Consider the following 22,405-nt stretch of genomic DNA (forward strand, 5'->3'; position numbering starts at 1 on the left):
AACCTCCTCCCCACTAGCGTTGAAAATTTCACCAACATAGGGTAGTTAACAAATATTTATTGGATACCCAATATGTGCACAGAGGGACTACAGTGTTATCCTTCAAAAATGTAGAAAGCTTTTAAAATGTGAAATGTAACCTGTCCCCTTTAGTGCTGTCACACAAGTGGACCTAAATTAAACCTGTAGGTTGTCACGTTGGAGCCATGGGTGAATTTCAGACTGCTCTAAAGGGTTTAGTACAATGACAACCAATGTGTCTAGGCAAGGTTCTATCAAAATATGCCATTGTGGATTTTAATTGTCCTATGCAATGACAGAGAAGGAGCAGATGATACACAGAAATTCTCCTCAGTGGTAGTTATTTAAAGGGCATGTTTATTCATGTTTATTCACTTGCTTAGAATTTTAGGAGCTCTGTAAAATTTCTGCACTTTCTAACAAAGAGAATAGGATCTATATGTCAAAAACATCCATTTGGAAGCAAAATAACTACAATTCTTGGCTAGAAATCCATAGGGCTAGATGTATTTCAGAACTTAGAGTGCTTTTTAATTTTAGAAAGGTAATAGATATTACGTATGTAATGCATATGAGAATCCCATATGGGCCTAGGGTGGCAGCCCATAATCAACACATTAATGTTTCTATAATAAAACCCTACATGTTTACAGAAAGTGAGAGAAATAAAACCAACCAGTAGTCTCACATCAGTTCAGGGCAGGCTTTGCCACCAAAAAAATTTGGGTCCCCCCAAATTTTCACAGCTTTTTGGATTTCAGAGTTACAAATAAGGGATTATGACATTATATCATTAAGAATACCTAAATGTGATAAAACAGCAAACACATCAATTAACAGTTGGACAAAATTGAGGACTGTACAGCTGAAAGAGATCTTAATGGAATCATCTAGCCTAATCCTCATGTATTAAAATTGATGACGCTAACGATCTCAGGGGATGATTTGACTTTAACATGGTCAACAATATAAGGGAAGTGAGAACTAGAAAAGATGATTTTGGACTCCATAGGATATGCAGATTGAATACCTTCTTCATCTGAAACCCCACTGTCTACATGCGATGTGTTTGATCTGCTAACACCTTTGCTTGGTTTATAATAACATTTTTCCACCTCTTCCCTCTGCCAATCAGGGTAAGGCTACCATCAGTCACTTATGTTCGTTTAGCCGCTGACGCTTCCCCAGCTTGTCTCTTGCATCCCTGTCTACCCACCCTCCTCAGTGAAAATGTACCTGCTGTATGTTGCTGAGGCCCCTCCTGGAGCTGCAGGGTGACCTAGGCTCTCTCACCTGTCCCTGCTTCACTGACTCGCCACACTACTGCCTACAAACTGCAACTGAATCCTGTGACTCCACTGTTCCCAGACTCAATGCCTCCTCTACCTACTTGGACACAAGATAAGAGTCCCAACCGTTCAGACAGCCTTGGAGAGGGCCTTGGAAATCTTCTTCTCACCTCATCCCTTCCTGCAGCATCCCCCGAGACCCCACCTTCCCTCCGGCATTCTGATGGCTGAATCGGCTGCTGGCAGCCCATGCATCTGGCACTGCCACGTCCCTGACATCCCTCTTCCAACTCATCCTTTCAGATCTAGCTTGGATGTGGATGTTCCCTTCTCCTAGAAGCCCCAGACCCACAACTAAGACAGAATGGGCCCCTCCCTCTCCTCGTGCTCTGCACACACTTCCACTGCAGCAAAGCAGCGTGTCATCAACGTGTTCTGGCTTTCTCCTCACTGGGATATGACTTAGAGGGAAAGGCTTGTCTTATGGGTCTGGTCTTTCTAGCCTCTGCGGGATGCCTGACACAAAGCAGACTGTCTGGAATCATTTGTTGAATGAATGAAGGATCATGATTACCTCACATATCCCATCTACACAAACATTACGGCTATCCTCCGAGCATGGAGTCCCATCTTTGACTTTATTTGACAAAGAAAAGAAGAAATCAAATCCTTCTGCGATACAGTAGAGTTTGCATAAGTCCTGATCTTAAAAAGAAATACACACACAAACACAAATAAGAAAGATACTTAAGCTCTGATCATTTTTGCTCTGAATTTTAGATAGACTTTCTTTCTTCCCCCATAAAATAACTCCCACACAATAATACATTGCAATGGCGCTTTTAATGGTTGCCTGGTTATGTTTTGTTTCTTTAATTTTTTTTATTGCTTCACTATTAAATTTTACTGTACAGTGTCCTTTAAGTTCTTTGATTTTTATACAGTGTTTGGCACATAGTAGGCATTCAATAAATATTGGTTGGCTACAACATTAATGCTTTACTATTTTACTAGCATAATTAGCTACCATCTTGTAGAAATGCAGAAAAAGTCACTACCATTTTGTAGTAATACACAAAATTCTTACAAATAAAATGTAATAAAAGAATAACAAATCACTGAATTTCTCAATGCATTTTAATAAAAAAATTAAAAATTAAACTAATAAAAGGAATAACTTGATGAAATCTCTTGAGAACAATGTTTTCTACAAATATAATAAATTGTTTTAAAATATTGGTACCTAGAGAAATAGGAAATTCACTTCCTTCCTAGATAATCCATTTCAAGGTTTTTTTGGTTTATATTTAATATGAACTTTTACTGAAACCATTTCCCCCTTTTATTCTCTTCTGGGTAAAACTGGGACAATTAATGATGAAAACGTTGTCTGTCTTAGTAATTTCTATAGGCCTAAGACTCATCTACAGATATTTTCCTTATCATTCAAGATAAGAGGCCCAACTGACTAATCCTATGAATCAAATTTAGTGTGTGTTTCCATGATTAATGATATGATTCACTGAAGGTTGGCAGCCAGGAGTCATACACACACATTTTTGGACCGCAATTTCAAAGTTCATTGTCTCTTTCTCTCCTTCCTGGAAGCCTGTAGCACACTGGCTTCATCTGTACAGGTTTAGGAGTAGTGGGACAACCAAACATGCTTTGGGGAAATTGTTTGTAATTTTCTTTCAGAATTTTCTACCTTTATGAACCTGACGCTGTGAAAACACTGTATACATTGAGATGATGAAAGTGAATGTCACAGGGGGCATCCCACTTAAGTGTGTCCAAAGGGCTTCTGTCATTTTCTTGGGCAATATTCCCAGTTTCAAGCAATGAGATGATTAGGTTTTCTCTGAATTTCTCCTTAATTATGCCACTTGAGCTACGGACCTTAAGTTATTTAAATCTTGAAAACACCACTTATTTCTTTCCTACTGGGGAGTAAAATCTTATACAGGCCACCAATAAACTTCTTGGTTAGTAGTTATAGATCAAGACTTTCTGAATATAGTATGCTTCAAAATTATTAAATTTTCCAAAATATACTGAGATTTCTCTTTCATTCTTTGACAATTATAAGTATTCAATGGGTAACTTGCTTCTGGCAACATCACCATCAACTACTGTCATTCTTAATCCAAAAAACACTGACTCAGTTTCCATACAGCATCTACTTTGTATTTTGATCACTTCTTTGATGAGTTTCATTGTATTCTGCACACGATTTCTATCTGGTGTGTTGATTTCTGACCTCACAGCTGGTCATGTTTAGATAAGAAGTCGTGACAGTGGGGCTGGCAAAATAAAAGCAAACCACAGAGCGGCGTCTGGTTTACTTGGGCACCAGACTCTCAATCCTGTCTGTCTTTAAAAAGTAAAGGTAGGAAAGCATGAGGCTGCCACACAAAAGCGGTCTGCAATTTACCTTCTACTTGAGTGTAAGGCTTCCACCTGTAGTGCCGCCCTCGGAACCGTCTGCTGTTGTGTTCAGCGCACTGCGCGGAGCGGAAGTCAACACTGTCCCGGGGACACTTCTGACTGTTGCAGAGTTTCAGAGTGCGAGTGGAGCCCTCGCAAAACTTGCCTCCATGCGATGGCCTGGAATGTGCATTTTGAAGTTAGAATTTTCATATTTTAGTAGCCACTCAGACCTCCTTTGAAATGAGGCTGATGGAAGAGATGAAGCTAAGAGTGTCGGAACAGGTAATTAGAAGTGGGTTTCTAAGTGGTCAAGAACACATTCTTGCACATGAATGGTAAGGTCGTGTTTCCTTTTCTGTTGAGTGAATCCTTCACAAGAGTGCAGGGCAGGCCGGCCTGTGCTTGCTCCTCTCTGGGTCCAGCGTCTCTGCAGGAGTGAGCAGGGTGGGCATGGTAGGCACGGCGAGCAGGGCTGTCCTCACCTTGCACAGGGAGGGGCTGACTGAGGAGGACAACACTTTCCTGGGATGGCACATTTGAGAGAACGTGGAACCCAGGGTGAAGTTCAATGACTTTGCTTTCCAGACCAAAATTGCTTTCCATTACCAGTCTTCAGGTGAAGGCCAGGACTGACCCAAAGATCGAGACTAAAGACCCAGTCACCTCTGCTGGTTGGCACTGACAGCTCACCCCTGCTTGCCCCAGAGAATTTGCATGTAAGGTGCAGGGAGCCCAAGGGGTACAGTAGGGGTGGAGGGGGTTTAGGGGATCTCATGCTTTAAAGATAGGACTGAAACAAGAAGCCAAGTGACACCTCTTAAACAAGCTTAGGGGCAAAGGGAGATATAAAAAATACCAGTCAGAATGGCCATTATTAAAAGGTTAAAAGATACAACTGCTGGCGAGGTTGTGGAGAGAATGGACACTTATATGCTCTTTTAGGAGTGTAAGTTAGTTCAACCATTGTGGAAGACAGTGTGGCAATTCCTCAAAGACCTACAGACAGAAATACCCTTTGACCTAGCAATCCCATTACTGAGTATATATCCGAAGGAATATAAATCATTTTACCATAAAGACACGTGCACATGAATGTTCACTGCAGCACCATTCACAATAGCAAAGACATGGAGTCAACCTAAATGCCCATCAATGGTAGGCCAGATAATAAAAATGTGGGACATATACACCGTGGAATACTATGCAGCTGTAAAAATGAAAGAGATCATGTTGTTTGCAGGAACATGGATAGAGTCTAGCAGCCATTATCCTTAATAAACTAACACAGGGCCAGAAAACCAAATCTGCGTGTTCTCACTTATAAGTGAGAGCCGAATGATGAGCACACATGGACACGTAAAGGGGAACTGCACACGCTGGGCCTGTTAGAGGGCTGAGGGTGGGAGGAAGGAGAGGACTATAAATAATAACTAATGAACACTAGACTTAACGCCGGGGTGCTGAAATAATCTGTATAACACACACCCACGACACAAGCTCACCTGTGTAACAAACCTGTACTGTACCCCTGAACTTAAAAGTTAAACAAAAAAACTAAAAAGCAAAGTCTGTTCACTTCCCCAAATGGGTGATGCTTCTCAGATTCATTCTTACTTCTTACAAAGCTGGCAATTAAACCACCTGTTGTGAAGGTAAATGTATTTGATGGAAAACCAAAAAAAAAAAAATTTTCTGCATAAAACAGTTGCTCTTATTTCTTTTGCATTCTATGTTCTTTTCTTATGATTTCTTTATTTGTTTTAAGCAGATCCTTGGTATGTCAAGTAAATGTGGTTAAAATCAAATCCCTGAATATCACTATTGGTACTGTTATTTTTTGCTGTGGTCCGGCAGTTATAAGCCTCTTAAGTTATAGCACAGAGAGGTAATTAAGAAATGCTGGAGTGAAATACCTTTCCTACTCAGTGCTCCTTGCAATCATATGCACAGCACCGACTTGCTATTAAGAGCTGAGGCCGGGCGTGATGGCTCATGTCTATAATCCCAGCTCTTTGAGAGGCTGAGGCAGGCACATTGCCTGAGGTCAGGAGTTCAAGACCAGCCTGACCAACATGGTGAAACTGTGTTGAAAACCATGGTGAAAAACACAAAAGTTAGCAGGCATGGTGGTGGCACCTGTAGTCCCAGCTACGTAGGAAACTGAGGCAGGAGAATAGCTTGAATCCGGGAGGCGGAGGTTTCAGTGAGCCAAGATAATATCACTGCACTCCAACCTGGGTGACAGAGCGAGACTCCATCTCAAGAAAAAAAAAAAAAAGAGCTGAAGACCTGAGACACAGGTGTGCAGCCTTCAGGGTTCAGGGCATGGAAATCACTCATTTGTGAGGAAAGAGGTAAAGGTATACTTACTTGGGGTTGGTGCAGAGGCGACTCCTGTGAGACACTCCCCCTCCGCAGGTCCTGGAGCATGGGGACCAAGGAGACCAGTCTGACCAGTGGCCATGAATGGGCTTGGGGCCTTCATCACCATATTTCACACACTGCCCTCCACGGCACCACTAAAATTTTCAACATAAATAAGTTTACCTGACTCAGACAGATAGGTAGATGGGTTCATCTCATGACTACTGTAAGGCTGAGTAGTGGGGAATTTTGTTAACTGTTCAGACATTAGCTTCCCTACCCTCAAGTAGCACTCGATACAAATACAGTAAATTCAATGTTGCTTCTTTTTTTTTCTTTCCAAACCTAGCATCCTCCTGTAAATCCACATACAGGGAAGATGAATAGAAAATCATTTTCAAATGTCTGAGCTCCTGGAAACTTAACACATTTAATGAAGGAGTGTTATCTGAATACTCAGTCTGGCTGTTCATCTCCCAAGTCGGTGAATTCTGACCTGTCCTGAAAACAAGGTGCTTTTCACATCTCATGTTCAGAACAGAGAGAATCTCAGGTAGGAAAGTGCAGCTGGAGGCTCCGAGTGGCTCAACACCTTGTCATTTCTGGCCGGCTCTGTGCTTTCTCCCCAAAGCACCTGGGCTCAGAGCCTTGGACGATTAACTGATGGCATGTTAGAGGCCACGCAGCTTCCAAGGCAATGAAGTAATCCATGTGGAATTTCGTCTGTCCCCACGAAGGCTGGAGATGCTATCTGTTCCCCTTTCTCCAGAGAAGTGCTCATCCACTTTAATTCATGCTAAATTCCACGTGGCAAATTCACTGTGCCACACATCAGTGCTATGCACTATTTAACACCGTGTCCAACAGCGGTGGTCCCTGGGGTGGTTTGGTGTGGACTTCAAAGATCTTAAAGGTCTAGACTATCTGTTGGGAGGAAGAAGGAAGATGTTTGTCCCTTGTCCTGGCCCCATTGGAATGAGAAGAGCTGTGGGCTGCAGAGACCTGAAGTTGAGTCCTCTTTTATCTCCAAGATTAGAGCCACTAGATTTGTACTGAGAGAGAAAAAAGAAAAGGCTACCTTCGTAGAAGGAAACTGATACTTCTATTATTAATTGATGTATTAGGGTAACACATATGAGACCACTGAGATTTGACCAGTGTCGGCACATACAATGGCAGTTCAAATGGCTCCATTTAATGCTACTGAAGTAAGAACAATTCAATTTAAAAACAAGACATTCTGAGGAGTAACCCTCATACACTCAATTCTTCAATCCTTTTCTTTAAGCAAAGCACCATCTCTTCCGTCCCTACCTGCCCTGCCACCAGGTGAAGAACAAAGTCCACAGTCCTAGGCTCAAGGAGAAGCACGCTGCCTGGAATAGGTCCCTGCTCCTGGACAGACTCCCACAGGTGTGGGGGCAGGAGTAGGTTGCACTGGTTGTGCAGAGAGGAAGGAGACACCAGGTGTGTGCTAGTTGTCATTGTTGTTTATTTTTTTCTCTTTTTAAAAACCATCTGGTCATAGCTTTCTAACGCAGGAGACAGGAAACATGAAAACAAAATTTCAACAGGTTGAAGAACTCTGAAAATATTTCCGGGAAAACATGTCTTGGTTTGAAGAAGAAGAACAGGATTTGAAGCCCCAGAATGAAGGCAGGCTAGTGGAAGACAGGAGCGCTGTCTTAAAAGCAAGGATGTTGAACTCATCAAAGAACCACTGTTTTTACAGAGGAGCTGTGAGCAAACTCAGCGTGCATCATAATATGGTTGCTGACTTTCTGTTATTACTTGCCGAAGTTCACAGACTCAGAAAGGGGTACTGACATGGGAATAGCTTTCGCTCTTTTGTTTTTCTAAAAAGCTTATTTTTTAATGAAAGATTTAAAGATATATACAAGTAAACAGTAGAGGAGCCCTTGAAACCAGCCGTCCTGCCTCAACATTTATCAACTCACGCCCAGTCTCACTTCACCTAAATGCCCGTCCACTTTCTCTCTCCCAACACTGACTCCCAGACTTGAAATCATCCTTCAAAGCTCTTGCACGAAGCGTTCCCCAAATTAAGGACTTCAGAGAGCTTAACCACAACACCATTATCATACCTAGAAACCTACAATCATTCCTTAATATCACCAAATGTCTAGTGAGTGTTCAAAATTCCAATTTGGCGCCTTTTTGCTATTAGTTAAAATAGAATCACAATCAAAACACGGTCCGTTTACTGCATTTGGCTGACATGCTTCTCACATCTCTCTCCACGTTCAGACTCTCCCTTGACGTTCTCTTTTACTTGAATTCACGTGATAAAGGAAGGGATCTCTTTGTTGGGAGTTTCTATATTCTGGACCTTGCCGGCTGCATCTCTGTGGTGCCACTGGACATGTTCCTGGGCTCCCTAGATCTGCTGCAATCAGGCAGTTGGATGTAAGGTGTTGGTTAGGTTTAGAATTGGATTTTGGCAAGAGTGTGCCATTGATGGCTTTATCAATATTCACACAGAATGCCTGGTAAGGCTTGGAATGTTGATGTTAGGATGCTTCAGTGTTCAGGGAATGTAGGCTGACTTGCAAAGGTCCCCACCAGCTTCCTAGCTAATGCTTTCAGCAGCCGTTAACAATCATTTCCTAGATCTTTTACATCTTTGACTGTTGCAAGAATAATGATATTCTAATTCTGTCTTTTTTTCTTTTTCATGATTGGCTGGCTCACTTCTTCTTCTTCTTCTATTTATTTATTTTTTTGAGACAGAGTCTGACTCTGTTGCCAGGCACCAGGCGGTGCAGTGGCATGATCTCGGCTCACTGCAACCTCCGCCTCCCGGGTTCAAGCAATTCTCCTGCCTCAGCCTCCTCAGTGGCTGGGACTACAGGCGCACGTCACCACACCCGGCTAACTTTTGTTTTTTTTTAGTAGAGACAGGGTTTCACCATGTTGGCCAGGATGGTCTCGATCTCTTGACCTCCTGATCCACCCGCCTCAGCCTCCCAAAGTGCTGGGAATACAGGCGTGAGCCACCGCGCCTGGCCTGGATTACTTCTTTTAAGAAAAAACAGCCTTCATCAAATGTCTCTGTATCCTGAGTTTGAGTTCGTACAGGAAAACCATGATGCTTTCTCTACATGATAAAGAAAAATATGCTAATGTCATATGTTTCTTTTGGAAACATTGCTTGAGTTTCTTCTTGACAGGAGCCAGGAATCTTTGGCAGGCTTCTAGCTTTCTGACTCAGCAAGGTATCCCAGGCTCGTTCTGTACATTCCTTGTTATAGGCCTGGAATCATCCATTTACACAATAGGATCTGGTTTCTTTTATTGGGGAAACTAGATTAAGTGGCTGCAGCCTCTTAAGCTGTGCGAAAGGTGGTCATTGCTACTGAGTTGGTAAACGAACAGCGCTTTTATGTGTGTGTGTCTTTAAAAATAATACTTTATTCGTTCTTAGAAATGTATTAATTTTAAATTTAGGACTATAAATGTTAATTAGTTTCTTTAATTTTATACATGTATCTCTTTTCTCTTATATATTAAAAATCTTGATTCTTAACAATATAAGCACATTTAGTACTTCCTTTATCCTAGCAAAGTAAATCCATCAATAATAACATGATTACTGTGGATAGTTTATTATTTATAGTACCTTTTTCTCCACTGAATCTATCCCAGTTGAAATATATGTATAATTACTGGGTTTTAAAGTTGCTTGAAATAATTCCTCTGTTAGGATACTGGTTAAGCCAACAACTTGATACATTAGGTCAACATGTTGCATTCTGCCTTTGATATTTAGGGATTATTTAATAGCATTTTAAGTTACCTAAAATATTTACAAGATTTTTCAGCATTTAGGGTTTATCGTTTTTTAATATAATCAAATAACTGTATTAATCAGTATTTCCTTTTCTTTGGTAAATGATAACATATTACACAGAATTTTTTCCATCCTTCTTTTCCACTTAACAATATGTTCTGTACATCCTTCCACAGAAGCATATAGACACATCCCTCATACTGTTTTTACAGGCGCATAATATTTCACGGGGTGTTTATCCAACCAGTCCTCTATCAATGGACATTTGCATAATTTCCAGTTTTTTGCTGTGATAATGGCTGTTGCAATTAATTTCCTTGTATTAGGCTGATGCAAAAGTAATTGCAGTTTTTGCAAATAAAAATAACGGCAAAAGAAAGAGCAAAAGATGTATTTATTAAGTTGATGCAAAAGTAACTGTGGTTCATACATCTTTTGCTATTTCTGCTAGAGTACCCTTAAATGATTTTCCTACTTTTAAAAAGTATTAAAACAAAAAAACTTCTTGAGAATCTGATGAGAAAGCACTATATCTTCTCCTAAGGGGTTGGGAGAAATACACACACACACACACACACACACACACACACGATATTAGATATAATTTTGGGCAGATCACAGACCTGTGGAGCCATCGGGTCAGGATTAAGAATGCTGTGTTAAATATACATACAGACGTCCACTGAAATACTAACTAGGTTTCTTAGGACCGACTTTATCGCAGTTTTGTATTTTATTGACAGATACTGCGGCTTATGAAAAAGGCTTTGTCTTAGAGAGTAAGATGACACAACCAAGTGCCTCTGCCTGTGGCGATTACTGTTCACAAAATAAGCACGTCACACTAAACGCAGAAGATGCAGGGAGCAGAGTAGTAAAGCAGAAAAAGCAGCACGGAGTCATCACACGGGCATCACAGATCCACTCTGCAAGCTGAGTGACCTGGGGAAGGCACCCATGTGCTCTGAGCCCCATGTCCTCCTCTGAAATTATGGGTGATAGAAACTACTACCAGAATGAGTTCAGAAGGAGGGTCCAATGTGAGGACCAGGCCAAGTGCCTAACACTGGACCTGATGGAATCACACAGTGAGAGCTGGTTTGATTTCACAGGAGGGGTTCCCGGTGACCGAAGAGCTAGACTTTGTCAGGCAAGCATCTCAGCTGTGGTCCCCACCCCTTGCCCTGGATTTCTCCTGGGGTGAGCAGTTGAACCTAGGATCCCTTTCCCAGAGGAGCTCTGGTATGTCCAATGGGGACTGCACTAGGCTCACCTGTAGGGTTGTTTTGAGGATGAAATGTACACAGTGTACTAAGTTTAGAATTTGGCATTAAAACTGAAATAAATCTCAGTCAATTTTATGACCTTATGCAATAACTACTGTGGAGCCTCAGCAGCAGCCTCAGTAACAGAGGGAGGACACAAGTTCCCATCAAGGATGGCACTGGAGTACTGCCCACTGGCCACACGCACATCTAAACCGATAAAGTTCAGGTGCACATGCAAACTAATGACACATAGCCACATGACTAATATCAAAAAGGACTGTTTATATGAGACTTGGATGTCTTATATGGTTTGACTGTGTCCCCACCCAAATCTCGTCTTGAATTGTAGCTCCCACAATTCCCATGTGTGGTGAAAGGGACCTGGTGGGAGGTAATTGAATCATGGAGCAGTTTTTTGCCATGCTCTTCTCATGATAGTGAATAAGTCTCAACAGATCTGATGGTTTTATCCACGGGCCTTCCCCTACACAAGCTCTGTCTTGCCTGCACCATGTAAGACATGACTTTGCTTCACCTTTGCCTTCCACCATGATTGTGAGACCTCCCCAGTCATGTAGAACTGTGGGTCCATTAAACCTCTTTCCTTTATAAATTATCCACCCTCAAGTATGTCTTTGTTAGCAGCCTGAGAAAAGACTAACACAATGTAAGAAAGGAAAATAAAATCTTGGAACTTCATGTTCACTATAGCAAAAGGGAAAATTGAGCTTGAGAATGGAGTTGTGCAAAAATCTCCGGGCATTTTGTTTCTAAACAGAGAGCTGTGAAGATGGAAGGCACGGAGGTCTCCACAGGTGGCCTCCCTTACAAATTGCTCACAAGGAAATCCTTTGTGGGCCCCCAAATCTTCACCCTAAAACAGAGCTCGGTTGAATTTCATCATGACCATGTGAATTAACAGCTTGTCTTCACAGGTACAGGACAAAGATACGACTAAAATTCATCCTTCCACCCACCCAAAATATGCAAATGCATATTTGCCTGCTTCCTCTGCTTCACATGTAAAATGTGGATTCAGTGAGTGTCCACTGAAGCGTCAAAAGAATGCAACTACTTGCCTCATTTCTCTACCCTCTCCTCTTTTCTTCTTTCCTGCTTCCCTTGCTGCTCTTTCCTCTTTAAATATTGAAGTCATCAAGTCCTCTCTGCAAAGAGCAGGGGTCACAGATACTTCTGTGATTTGTGTCCTGCCCCCTCCCAGAGCATGTCCTCAACCTTGGAAAAGTAAACCTCTACATTCATTGAGATTTGCCTCAGTTATTTGCTTTGGTTTAGAGTCCCACATTGGCCACTGAACAGCCAGATGACCCTGGACAGAATACTTTATTGCTTTGGCCCAGGGTTCAGCTGTTTAATTTGTAGAAACCTACCCTATCTCAACATAGGTTTTTTGTTTGTTTGTTTGTTTGTTTGTTTTTTAGTTTGGTACAAAGGAAAAAGCTATTTTTGAAACACAAGGGAAAAGAATGTCAAATATCAATGAAAATTAATTTAATGGTGCTTTTGAGTTAAATAAAATGTAACTAGAACATATGGGTTACTTTGAAAGAGCATCACAACTACATTATTCGGGAAAAAGTAGCATCTGATCACAAAGAAAGCAGGATGCCTGGAGAACCACCTCATCTTTCATGCAGGCGATAATTCAAGGGCAACATCAGAAAGGCTGCTGGTCTTTTAAGAAATAGGCATAATTTTGCAAATGATCACCTGAAGAATACATTTTGATCAATGACAGCAGAAAAGTCATGATTATCCTCAGCTTAACATTCAAGTAAATTGCCTGATGTCCTTTGACAATTAGAATTTTCACACCACATTTCATTATACCCATTTTCTTTCAAGAAATGGGAAGCATTGTTATTTATTATGGATTAATTCAACTATTGTTGTCTGTATCACTAGCATAAGAATTAAATGAATTAGAAGAATTCAATGATCAATCTCATGCCCTTTTAACTGAATAAAAAAGCACATTAGCAATGTGCCCAAAATTAATAGTTGCTGGGGGCTAGTCTCAAGTAAGTTTATCCTATTTCTGTTCACTTCTTCAGTTGGCAATGCAATAATTTAACCGGGAAACATATGTTAGCATTGTTTGTTTAAAACCTTTCTGTCTGTAGTCACTTTGAATATGCATAAGCTCTGATATGTTTTCTTTGGTATTTAAATATATTAGATCAATGGCAATTAAGCATGTTCAGATACCATACCAGATCAATGCCTAAATATCATTTCATGTTCACTAGTATTGCTAAAAAGCTCAGATACATACAAAGCAAAAATAGTTACGGTGATAATTTGGATCCCAGATCTTTCTATTTTTATCAGTAGTCTTTTATATTTTAAAATGCAATCATAAGTTAAGTCAAAAGAATGAAAATGTTACTATGGAGTATTATAATAATTTTTTAAAGGTTTAATAATGAAATTCTCAGTCTTTACCATTTAGTAATAAACTTGTTATCTTGTATATTTATTTTTTTCTGACTTTTATTTTAGCTTTGGGGGTACATGTGCAGATTTGTTACATGGGTAAATTATGTGTCACTAAAGTTTGGTGCTTGAATAACCTCGTCACTCATGCAGCGAGCATAATACTGGACAATTTTTCAACACTTGCCCCCACCCACTATTCCCTTTCAAGTAGTTCCTGGGTCTGCGGTTCCCATCATTGTGTCCATGTGTACTCCATGTTTGGCTCCTGCTTACTAGGCAACATGCGGTATTTGGTTTTCTGTTCCTGTATTGGTTTGCCTAGGACAATGGTCTCCAGCTTCATCCACATTGCTGCAACATCTTGTATACTTCTTTTCTCTACCATAGCTCTCTCTCTTCTCACAGGAGCAACAAAAGGCGAAAATCATGCACCCCAGGGTCTTCAACCCTAAGTTCTGTGGCTTTCACAGCACTGCTTCATGCTGGTCCTTTCCATGGATAAATGGTGGTCAGTGGCTTAATGTTTCCCCTCAATGGATCAATTCTGTCATCACCTATTGTCTGACTTCTATGTCTATGAATTCCAGGTAGCTCATCAGTTTTATTTTCACAAAAGTGAGAAAAAGATTCGTCTTCACATTATCAATACAAAATAAGCACAGTGTTTGATAGGAGCATGGGTATTTTTATGTATATGAAAAATACAGGTTTTAAAAATACCAATGCAAGAGAAGCAAGGATACATGGGTTGAAAGACTGGCAACTGAATACGTTGCTGTACCTACAGGAGCATGCATAGCTAAGTGAATGAATGAATGAATGAATGTGAAAGCTTCTTACCATGTCATTCCCACACATAGTGCCTTCTGCTGCTGGCATAAATTTAGTCTCACACTTCCTTCCAATACGATGGCACCACAGGGCTTTACAGATGTCCTAAAGAAAGTTTTTAAAAGTTCATTAGGATTGCATCATATTGTCCATCTATGATGAAAACATTGCTGAAAGATTTAAGGTGAAAACAACAGATAAAATTCACAAGGAAATGCCTACTTAGCAATATGATAGAATACAATAGAATGAGGAGTGAGGAGACTCACGTTCTAGACTTAGTTCAAATTAATTCCATCTCTTAATATGTTATCTATTTAACAAAATTATACTTTATAAATTAAAAAGTAAAATATGCTTAATTCAGACATTGTAGAAAACTATAAAAAATTAAAATTAAAAAACTAATATTTCATAATGTATTCTCCTCAACCCCACCTTCCATGAATCTCTCCAAGTCTGAATTCTTATTTTTGAATTAAGGATCTTTAGGATGCTTGCTGGCTTGCCCATCCATCCATCCATCCATCCATCCATTTAACCATGCATCTATCCATTTAACCATGCATCTACCATCCCCAAATCTGGGATTAAAGCTTAAAATATGTTAGGCATATTGCCAGGCAAGAGGTTCCATTGTGAATATGACACGCTTTGCCTCTTGGTCTTCACAGGGTAAAGAAGGAATTTTCTGTAAATCACCATTTGGCACATACAGAAAGAGATGCCCCAATGAAAAGAAGAACATAATGCAGGGTGAACTTCTCAGAAAGAAAAAAGGGTGGTTCCTGAGAACTCAGATGTGAAGTCAGAGAAGACATAATGTCTGAGCCAAATCCTGAGCTAGAGGGGTCTGTCAGGATGAAAGGGGCCAGCATTTACGGAATAAGTGTATATGAATGAAAGATTCAGGAGTGAAAGGTGTTTGCAAGGGAAGGAAGACCCACAGGGCTGACCTGGCAGCAAAATAGGACAAAGTCTAAGATTTATAAACTATTAAAGACTCTCCAAGTGCAAGGAGGAGTTTTTTACTGAGTCCAAAGGAATGTCTCAATGAAGGGCAAACAGTAGGACTTGTGAAATGATGGAAGCATCTGGAATGCTGGTGGTAGATTCAACTGGACATGATGAAAACATTTCTTAAATTGTCTGCACAACTGTTTGGAATATTTAAACAAGTGTTACATTATTCCTCAGGAATTTAAATGGCTGCATCTACTGAGTAATTCGTATTGTAAAGAAAATGCAGCTCAGTGAAGCACGTCAACCTAGTGCAGCTTTGAAGAAGGCATTCTGCTGCACGGTGATCTCATTCCGTGTTTGAGCGATGTTAAAGGAAGGCTTTCTGTATTGTATGAGTCATCTCATGAAGGCTCTTCACACTAGTTCTTCAATCTCCTGCAGATATTTAATTATATGCTTAGAAGTTAAGGTATTTATTAAAGACACAGCCTCATATTTTCCCTGGCTATATCTCCTTCAGCAATAAACCAGATTTTGGAGCTTGAAATATTAACAAGTAAAGGTTCAGTGTTTTAATTCAGATATCAATTGCTTTCACGTGGTGCTATTGTTTAAAATCTCATGTGGTTACAATCATTGTGCAATTAAATGTCATGAACTTTCGAGTCCCCCGGGATCCTCGCCACTGTGGTAAATGTGTTGTGTTGAGGGCTGGGGCTTTGCCTGGCTGAGGTCTTTGTCAGCAGGGAACAGTGATGCTCCCATAGCTGCTCCTGTGAAGACTGCTGCTGAGCACCCGGGTTTGCTCTCCTTCAGACAGGCTTTAATTACGTCCATTAGTATATGGTGTCAGGGGCCTCTGTTCTGGGCCAGAATGAGTTTAGAGATAAAAAAATGTATGAAGAACCCAAGGAATCCATGAATGCAAACGCCCTGAATGTAACTTTCTAAACAGACAACTGGACAACTCTATTTGCCTGCAGGAATGACAACTTGATAGAATGCCAGGATAAAAATAAGCTCTCTTAGAACCACAGCCTGTGCACCCCAGCTTGATGTCTGAGTGGCAATATGATGGGTCAGAAATGGAGATTAGAGAGAGAGGTGGGGCAGGCCCTGAGTGGCTCAGAGATTCCTCCTGGACCAATAGGGATCTACTGCTTCAGGAGGCAGAGCATGCATACCAAAGTGAAGGAATGAATGAACGAATGTGAGAGCAAAAACTGCTCGTGTGGTTGGGTGATCTGGGAGATGGCCACAATGGTCCAGTAGAGTTTAGGATTCCCAGGTAGCTAAGCAGATCCAGTGTGGATTGTGCAGGCAGATCTGGGCAGGCAGGACCCCTGAGTCCTCACTGTGCACACAAGGATAACAACATTCAAGCATCGACTTTCCTGGGGGCTACATGAAGTGGTTCTAGGTAATGCGTTCAGCTCAGGGCTGGGCACCTAAGGGCACTAAGGCACTGCACATTTCCTTTCTCACTTCAAGGGCTTGAGGAGACTCTGGCTCAGGTATCCATCTGTGTTTGGGGCTCTGCCATGTGGTTGCTGTGGTGTTAGGGAGCTAGGGTCCTAATTCACAGCTGTTTCTAAGACTACTCAAGACAATACAAAGTAAATGATGTTTTAAAATGTTAAATTATTTCACTATGTTCTTTATCATTGCCTGTTACAGTGCTTGCTACTTGACTTTCAATAAACACTTTCTGGGCACATTGAACACGTATTCATTTGATCCTATGAACACCAGTGACAGAGGAGCAGAAAAGCTTTATGTACAACATTCACAAGAATCAGTAAACTGTGATTGTAAAAAGTCAAAGACGACTTAAGATGGCCATGATTCAGACTACCCTTCAGAGTAACTTCAGAATATTCCTATATTTTAGTTTTGGAGAGCATTTTGCAGAATGAATACTGATCGAAGACACTGTTAAAGGGGTGGACTTTCAATTTCTTAAAGTAAAAAGTCTTCAAATATAGGCTGCTGGTGATAGCCTACCATCAAATTATGTGGCTGTCTAATTCAGTCTGTGCATCGGCTTAGGCCATCTGTGTTTTTCAGCCTCATTTTGGGGCCTGATCCATCCCCAACTCCAGTCCTCAGGGCTGGAAAATATCATAAAGTTAGAAGAAACTTGAAAGATCATATAACCCATGTTACTGTCTTTCAACATTTAAAACATCATTTGGGGCCAGGCGCGGTGCCTCACACCTGTAATCCCAGCACTTTGGGAGGCCGAGGCAGGGGGATCACGAGGTCAGGAGATCGAGAACATGCGGGCCCACATGGTGAAACCCCATCTCTATTAAAAATACAAAAATTAGCCAGGCGTGGTGGTATGTGCCTGTAGTTCCAGCTATTCTGGAGGCTGAGGCAGGAGAATTGCTTGAACCCAGGAGGTGGAGGTTGCAGTGAGCCGAAATTGCACCCTGCACTCCAGCCTGGGAGACAGAGCAAAACTTTGTCTCAAAAGGAACAAACAAAAATAAACAAAATGAAACAAAATATCATCTTGGACCTTGCTATTCTATAGATGTACTTGTCTGCTATTTAATAAACACGACACTCTGTCCCAGGCAAACAAATTAAAACAGTAGTGTCTTGAAGGGTTGCAATGACAAAAGTAAAATATTGCACATTCTCAGTCACATGTGGGAGTGAACAAATGGATTTGGTAGTGGTGGAATGATGGTTACGAGAGGCTGAGAAGTGTGGGAAGCGGGGTGGGAGGAATAATGAGGAGCTGGTTAATGGGCTCGACAGCACAGTCAGACAGAAGGAACAACACCTAATGTTCAGTGGCACCACAGGGTGACTGTAGTTAACAACTTACTGTATATTTCAAAATAACTAGAAGAGTGTGATATTCTTTTTTTTTTTTGGGACGGAGTTTCGCTCTTGTTACCCAGGCTGGAGTGCAATGGCGCGACCTCGGCTCACCGCAACCTCCGCCTCCTGGGTTCAGGCAATTCTCCTGCCTCAGCCTCCTGAGTAGCTGGGATTACAGGCATCCGCCACCATGCCCAGCTAATTTTTGTATTTTTAGTAGAGACGGGGTTTCACCATGAGTGTGATATTCTTAACACAAAGAAATGATGAACATTGAAGGTGAAGGATATCAATGCTTTGATCATTACACATTATATGCCTGTACTGACATGGGAGGGGACAGGATAGTGCTGGGTAGAGAAGGGAGGGGTCCCTGGTGAGGTCCCCACCCCCGGGCCTGTGCTCACAGACCTATGTAAGAACAGGCACTCCTGTTTTTGTGCCCAAATGTTGCATTTTCCAAGACCACCCTGGCTACCATGCCCCCATTCTGTGCCCATATAAACCCTAGACCTTAATGGGCAAACACACAGTGGCTGAACATTGAGAGAAGCACAGGAGCAGACCAGCAGACACCAGCAGACTGGTAGACCAGTGATGGTGGAATGAGGAAGGACGTGGCAGAGGAAGAGAAGAGGGATGTCTGGACACTAAGAGGAAATCTTTTGGGGGCGATCAGAGAAGAGTCCATCCCACTGGGCAGCCTGACTCCAGGGGAAGACCAACTTCCCACTCCATCCTGCTCCTCCGATTCCCCATCCATCTTGTTGAGAGCCACCTCCACCACTCAATAAAGCCTCACACTCATCTTTGAGCCCACAAGGGTGACCCAATTTTTTCAGCACACTGGGAAAGAGCTTGGGATACAGAATGCTATCACACTGGCCCTCTGCCCTTGGAATAAGGCAGAGGGTCTATTGAGCTGGTCAACACAAGCAGCCTGCAGATGGCAAAGCTGAAGGAATGCACTGGAACGCATGCCCACCTGGGCTTTGGGAGTTGCAGACACCCATTCCTAGACACCGCAGTGGTGCCGGAACCCAAAAGTGCTCCCCACAGTCTCTATACTTGCCTGCCTGCATGCTCCCCCTCAGGGTTTGAGCAGATGGGTGACAGAGGAGCGAGCCACACCCCTGTCTCATGTCCTGAGAGGGGGATAAGGGAACTCTTCTGTTTCAGTATCAATGTATCACGTGTACCCTGTGAATATCTGCAACTATTATGTATCCATAAACATTAAAAAGTTAAAAGGAAAACTATAAATGAATAGCCAAAACCCAATTGTTCCCTCCAACTTCATCACTTTGACTTAACTGCTAACTTCATGGTACATAACATACCAAGATTTTATTAAAGCATGATTGTTGTAGGTCATTATATCCTTAGTGAAACTTCAGAGTCTTCTTGGAACAAAGATTCTATTAAATCATGGTTCTAGAGTCCAGGCAGTTGGAATGTCAGACTTGCTGGGTTTTGGGGGAGCTCCCAATTTAAGAACCATACCTTGGATGCTAAGGTGATCAAATTTCAAAGCAATTCTGGTGGCTTATGTTTCAGGCTGCAGGGTCAGGCCACCAAAGCGATGCTGACAAAGCATAATAGGTATGCAAGCAAGACAAAATGTAATAACAAAGACTTAGCTTGGGCAGAAAAGAGTTAAAACCTATGCGGAGTATTTACTCTTGCTTAATCTTTGCAGCTAAGGTATACTCTTTTTAATGAAGCCCCTCCCTTTTTATTCTAATCCATAATTTAAGAGTTAAATTCACAAAGGCCAATTTCAGTAATGCGAACTTGGTTAAGGTTTCACATCCCACCATAACGCCCCAAATAAAACAGACATTTCAGATTGCTGGGCTGACACTGTATTGTGGTGCTTCAATATTGTGAATGGGATGCCACCAGATTCACCTCCTCAAACTGCCTGTACTGCACTCTTCAACTCGAGATGGATTAAGGACTTAAATCTAAGACCTGAAACTATAAAAGTTCTAGGAGACAACATTGGAAAAATGCTTCTAGACATTGGCTTAGGAAATAATTTTATGACCAAGAACCCAAAAGCAAATGCAATAAAAACTAAGATAAATAGGGGACCTAATTAAACTTTTGCATGGCAAAAGGAACAGTCAGTAAATAAACAGCCTACAGAGTGGGAAAACATCTTCACAATCTATACATCTGATAAAGGACTAATAACCAGAACCTACAACAAACTCAAACAAACCAGTAAGAAAAAAAAGCAGACAATCCCATCAAAAAATGGGCTAAGGACATGAATAGGCAATTCTCAAAAGAAGATATACAAATGGCCAACAAACATATGAAAAAATTCTCCACATCACTAATGATCAGGGAAATGCAAATCAAAACCACAATGGGATATCACCTTACTCCTACAAGAATGGCCATAATCAAAAGATCAAAAAGCAGTAGATGTTGGCATGGATCCGGTGAACAGGGAACACCTCTTTACCGCTGGTGGGAATGTAAACTAGTATAGCCACTAGTATGAAAAAACTAGCATGAAAAAGTGTGCAGATTCCTTAAAGAACTAAAAGTAGAACTACCATTTGATCCAGCAATCCCGCTACTGAGTATCTACCCAGAAGAAAATAAGTCATTATTCGAAAAAGATACCTGCACATGCATGTTTATAGCAACACAATTCACAATTGCAAAACTGTGAAACCAGCCCACACGCCCATCAATCAACCAGTGCATAAAGAAACTGTGATACATATGATGGAATATATATGTGATGGAATACTACGCAGCCATAAAAAGGAATGAATTAACAGCGTTTGCAGTGAGCTGGATGAGATTTGGGGATGATTATTCTAAGTTTAGTAACTCAGGAATGGAAAACCACACATCCTATGTTCTCACTGACATGTGGGAGCAAAGCTATGAGAACTCAAAGGCCTAAGAATGACACAATGCACTTTGGGGACTTGTGGGGAAGAGTGGGAGTGGGACAAGGAATAAAAGGCCACAAATATGGTGCAGTGTGTACTGCTTGGGTGATGGGTGCACCAAAATCTCACAAATCACCAATAAAGAGCTTACTCATGTAACCAAATACCACCTGTACCCCAATAACTTACAGAAAAAAAAGAATGCCGTTACAATTGATGTTATAGTCAGATATACAGTGCATTGTCATTGTTCATTTTTTAAGCAGAGGGATGATTTTATCACTAATTCTGATTATCATTTCACATCAGTGTACAGAGAAAGCCATTGTTATATATTTAAACATACATATTCACCAAATATATATTCGTTTATACAAAAGAAGGATGCATATCAATTCACATTGTCTATTCACTTTTCAAAAATAGTGATAGGTATTTAAAAGAGATTCATCCCTTTCTAAAATATCATCCATCCATCATTTAGATTAGCACATTTCTGAATGAGCCTAATGTGCCCAAGGCTGGTCTGGGCACTGGGTTATTTGCTTCTTATTGTTATTTCCTGTTTTACATCTCCCATTAAGAAACGTCCTGATCTCCACATTTCATCTGGAGAGAATAGGCCCTTTTAAACAAAAATTTAGCAGGTGTTCATTAAAAAAAATTTTTTTATAGTTTAAATTGTTCTGAGATGTTTCAACTCACATAGAAAATAAAAATATCTCTAATTGCCACATCATATCTAATTTTGAGATTTGGTGTCTGAGAGATACTGGTCACACAAATAGCTTTAAATTTTTAAAAGAAAATACAGAACTGGGTGCTGTGGCTCACACCTGTAATTCCAGCACTTTGGGAGGCCAAGGTGGGTGGATTGCTTGAGATCAGGAATTCGATACCAGCCTGGCCAACATGGTGAAACCCTATCTCAACAAAAAATAAAAAAATTAGCAGGGCAAAGTGGTACGTGCCTGTAATCTTAGCTACTCAGGGGGCTGAGGCATGATAATTGCCTAGCCTGGGAGGCAGAGGTTGCAGTGAGCTGAGGGCCGGATGGTGTCACTATACTCCAGCCTGGGCAACAGCATGAGAATCTATCTAAAAAAAAAAAAAAAACAAACAAAAAAAAAACAGAAATAAAAGAAAATAGATAAAGTTTGTGTTCAAGAACAATTTTATATCATAAGGAGTGATCTGACATTATCTGATTTTAAT

The 22,405-nt window shown here is 41.1% G+C and overlaps 1 protein-coding gene across 2 annotated transcripts in view; it reads right to left on the reverse strand.

The window, feature by feature from the left end:
- ADAMTS16 (ADAM metallopeptidase with thrombospondin type 1 motif 16) overlaps positions 1 to 22,405 on the reverse strand; it is a 195,189-nt gene that overhangs the window by 88,052 nt on the left and 84,732 nt on the right. For both annotated transcript variants that reach the window (XM_032279138.1, XM_032279137.1), the window contains 4 exons: positions 14,484 to 14,579; positions 6,111 to 6,259; positions 3,745 to 3,917; positions 1,885 to 2,015 (listed from right to left, as the gene is read on the reverse strand). In XM_032279138.1, the coding sequence (XP_032135029.1) occupies positions 1,885 to 2,015; positions 3,745 to 3,917; positions 6,111 to 6,259; positions 14,484 to 14,579 (549 nt within the window). The remainder of the gene's footprint in view (positions 1 to 1,884; positions 2,016 to 3,744; positions 3,918 to 6,110; positions 6,260 to 14,483; positions 14,580 to 22,405) is intronic.

The sequence above is a fragment of the Sapajus apella genome, unplaced genomic scaffold (genome assembly GCF_009761245.1).
Source record: "Sapajus apella isolate SASKATOON/1434 unplaced genomic scaffold, GSC_monkey_1.0 scaffold11, whole genome shotgun sequence".
NCBI classification, from domain to species: Eukaryota; Metazoa; Chordata; class Mammalia; order Primates; family Cebidae; genus Sapajus; species Sapajus apella.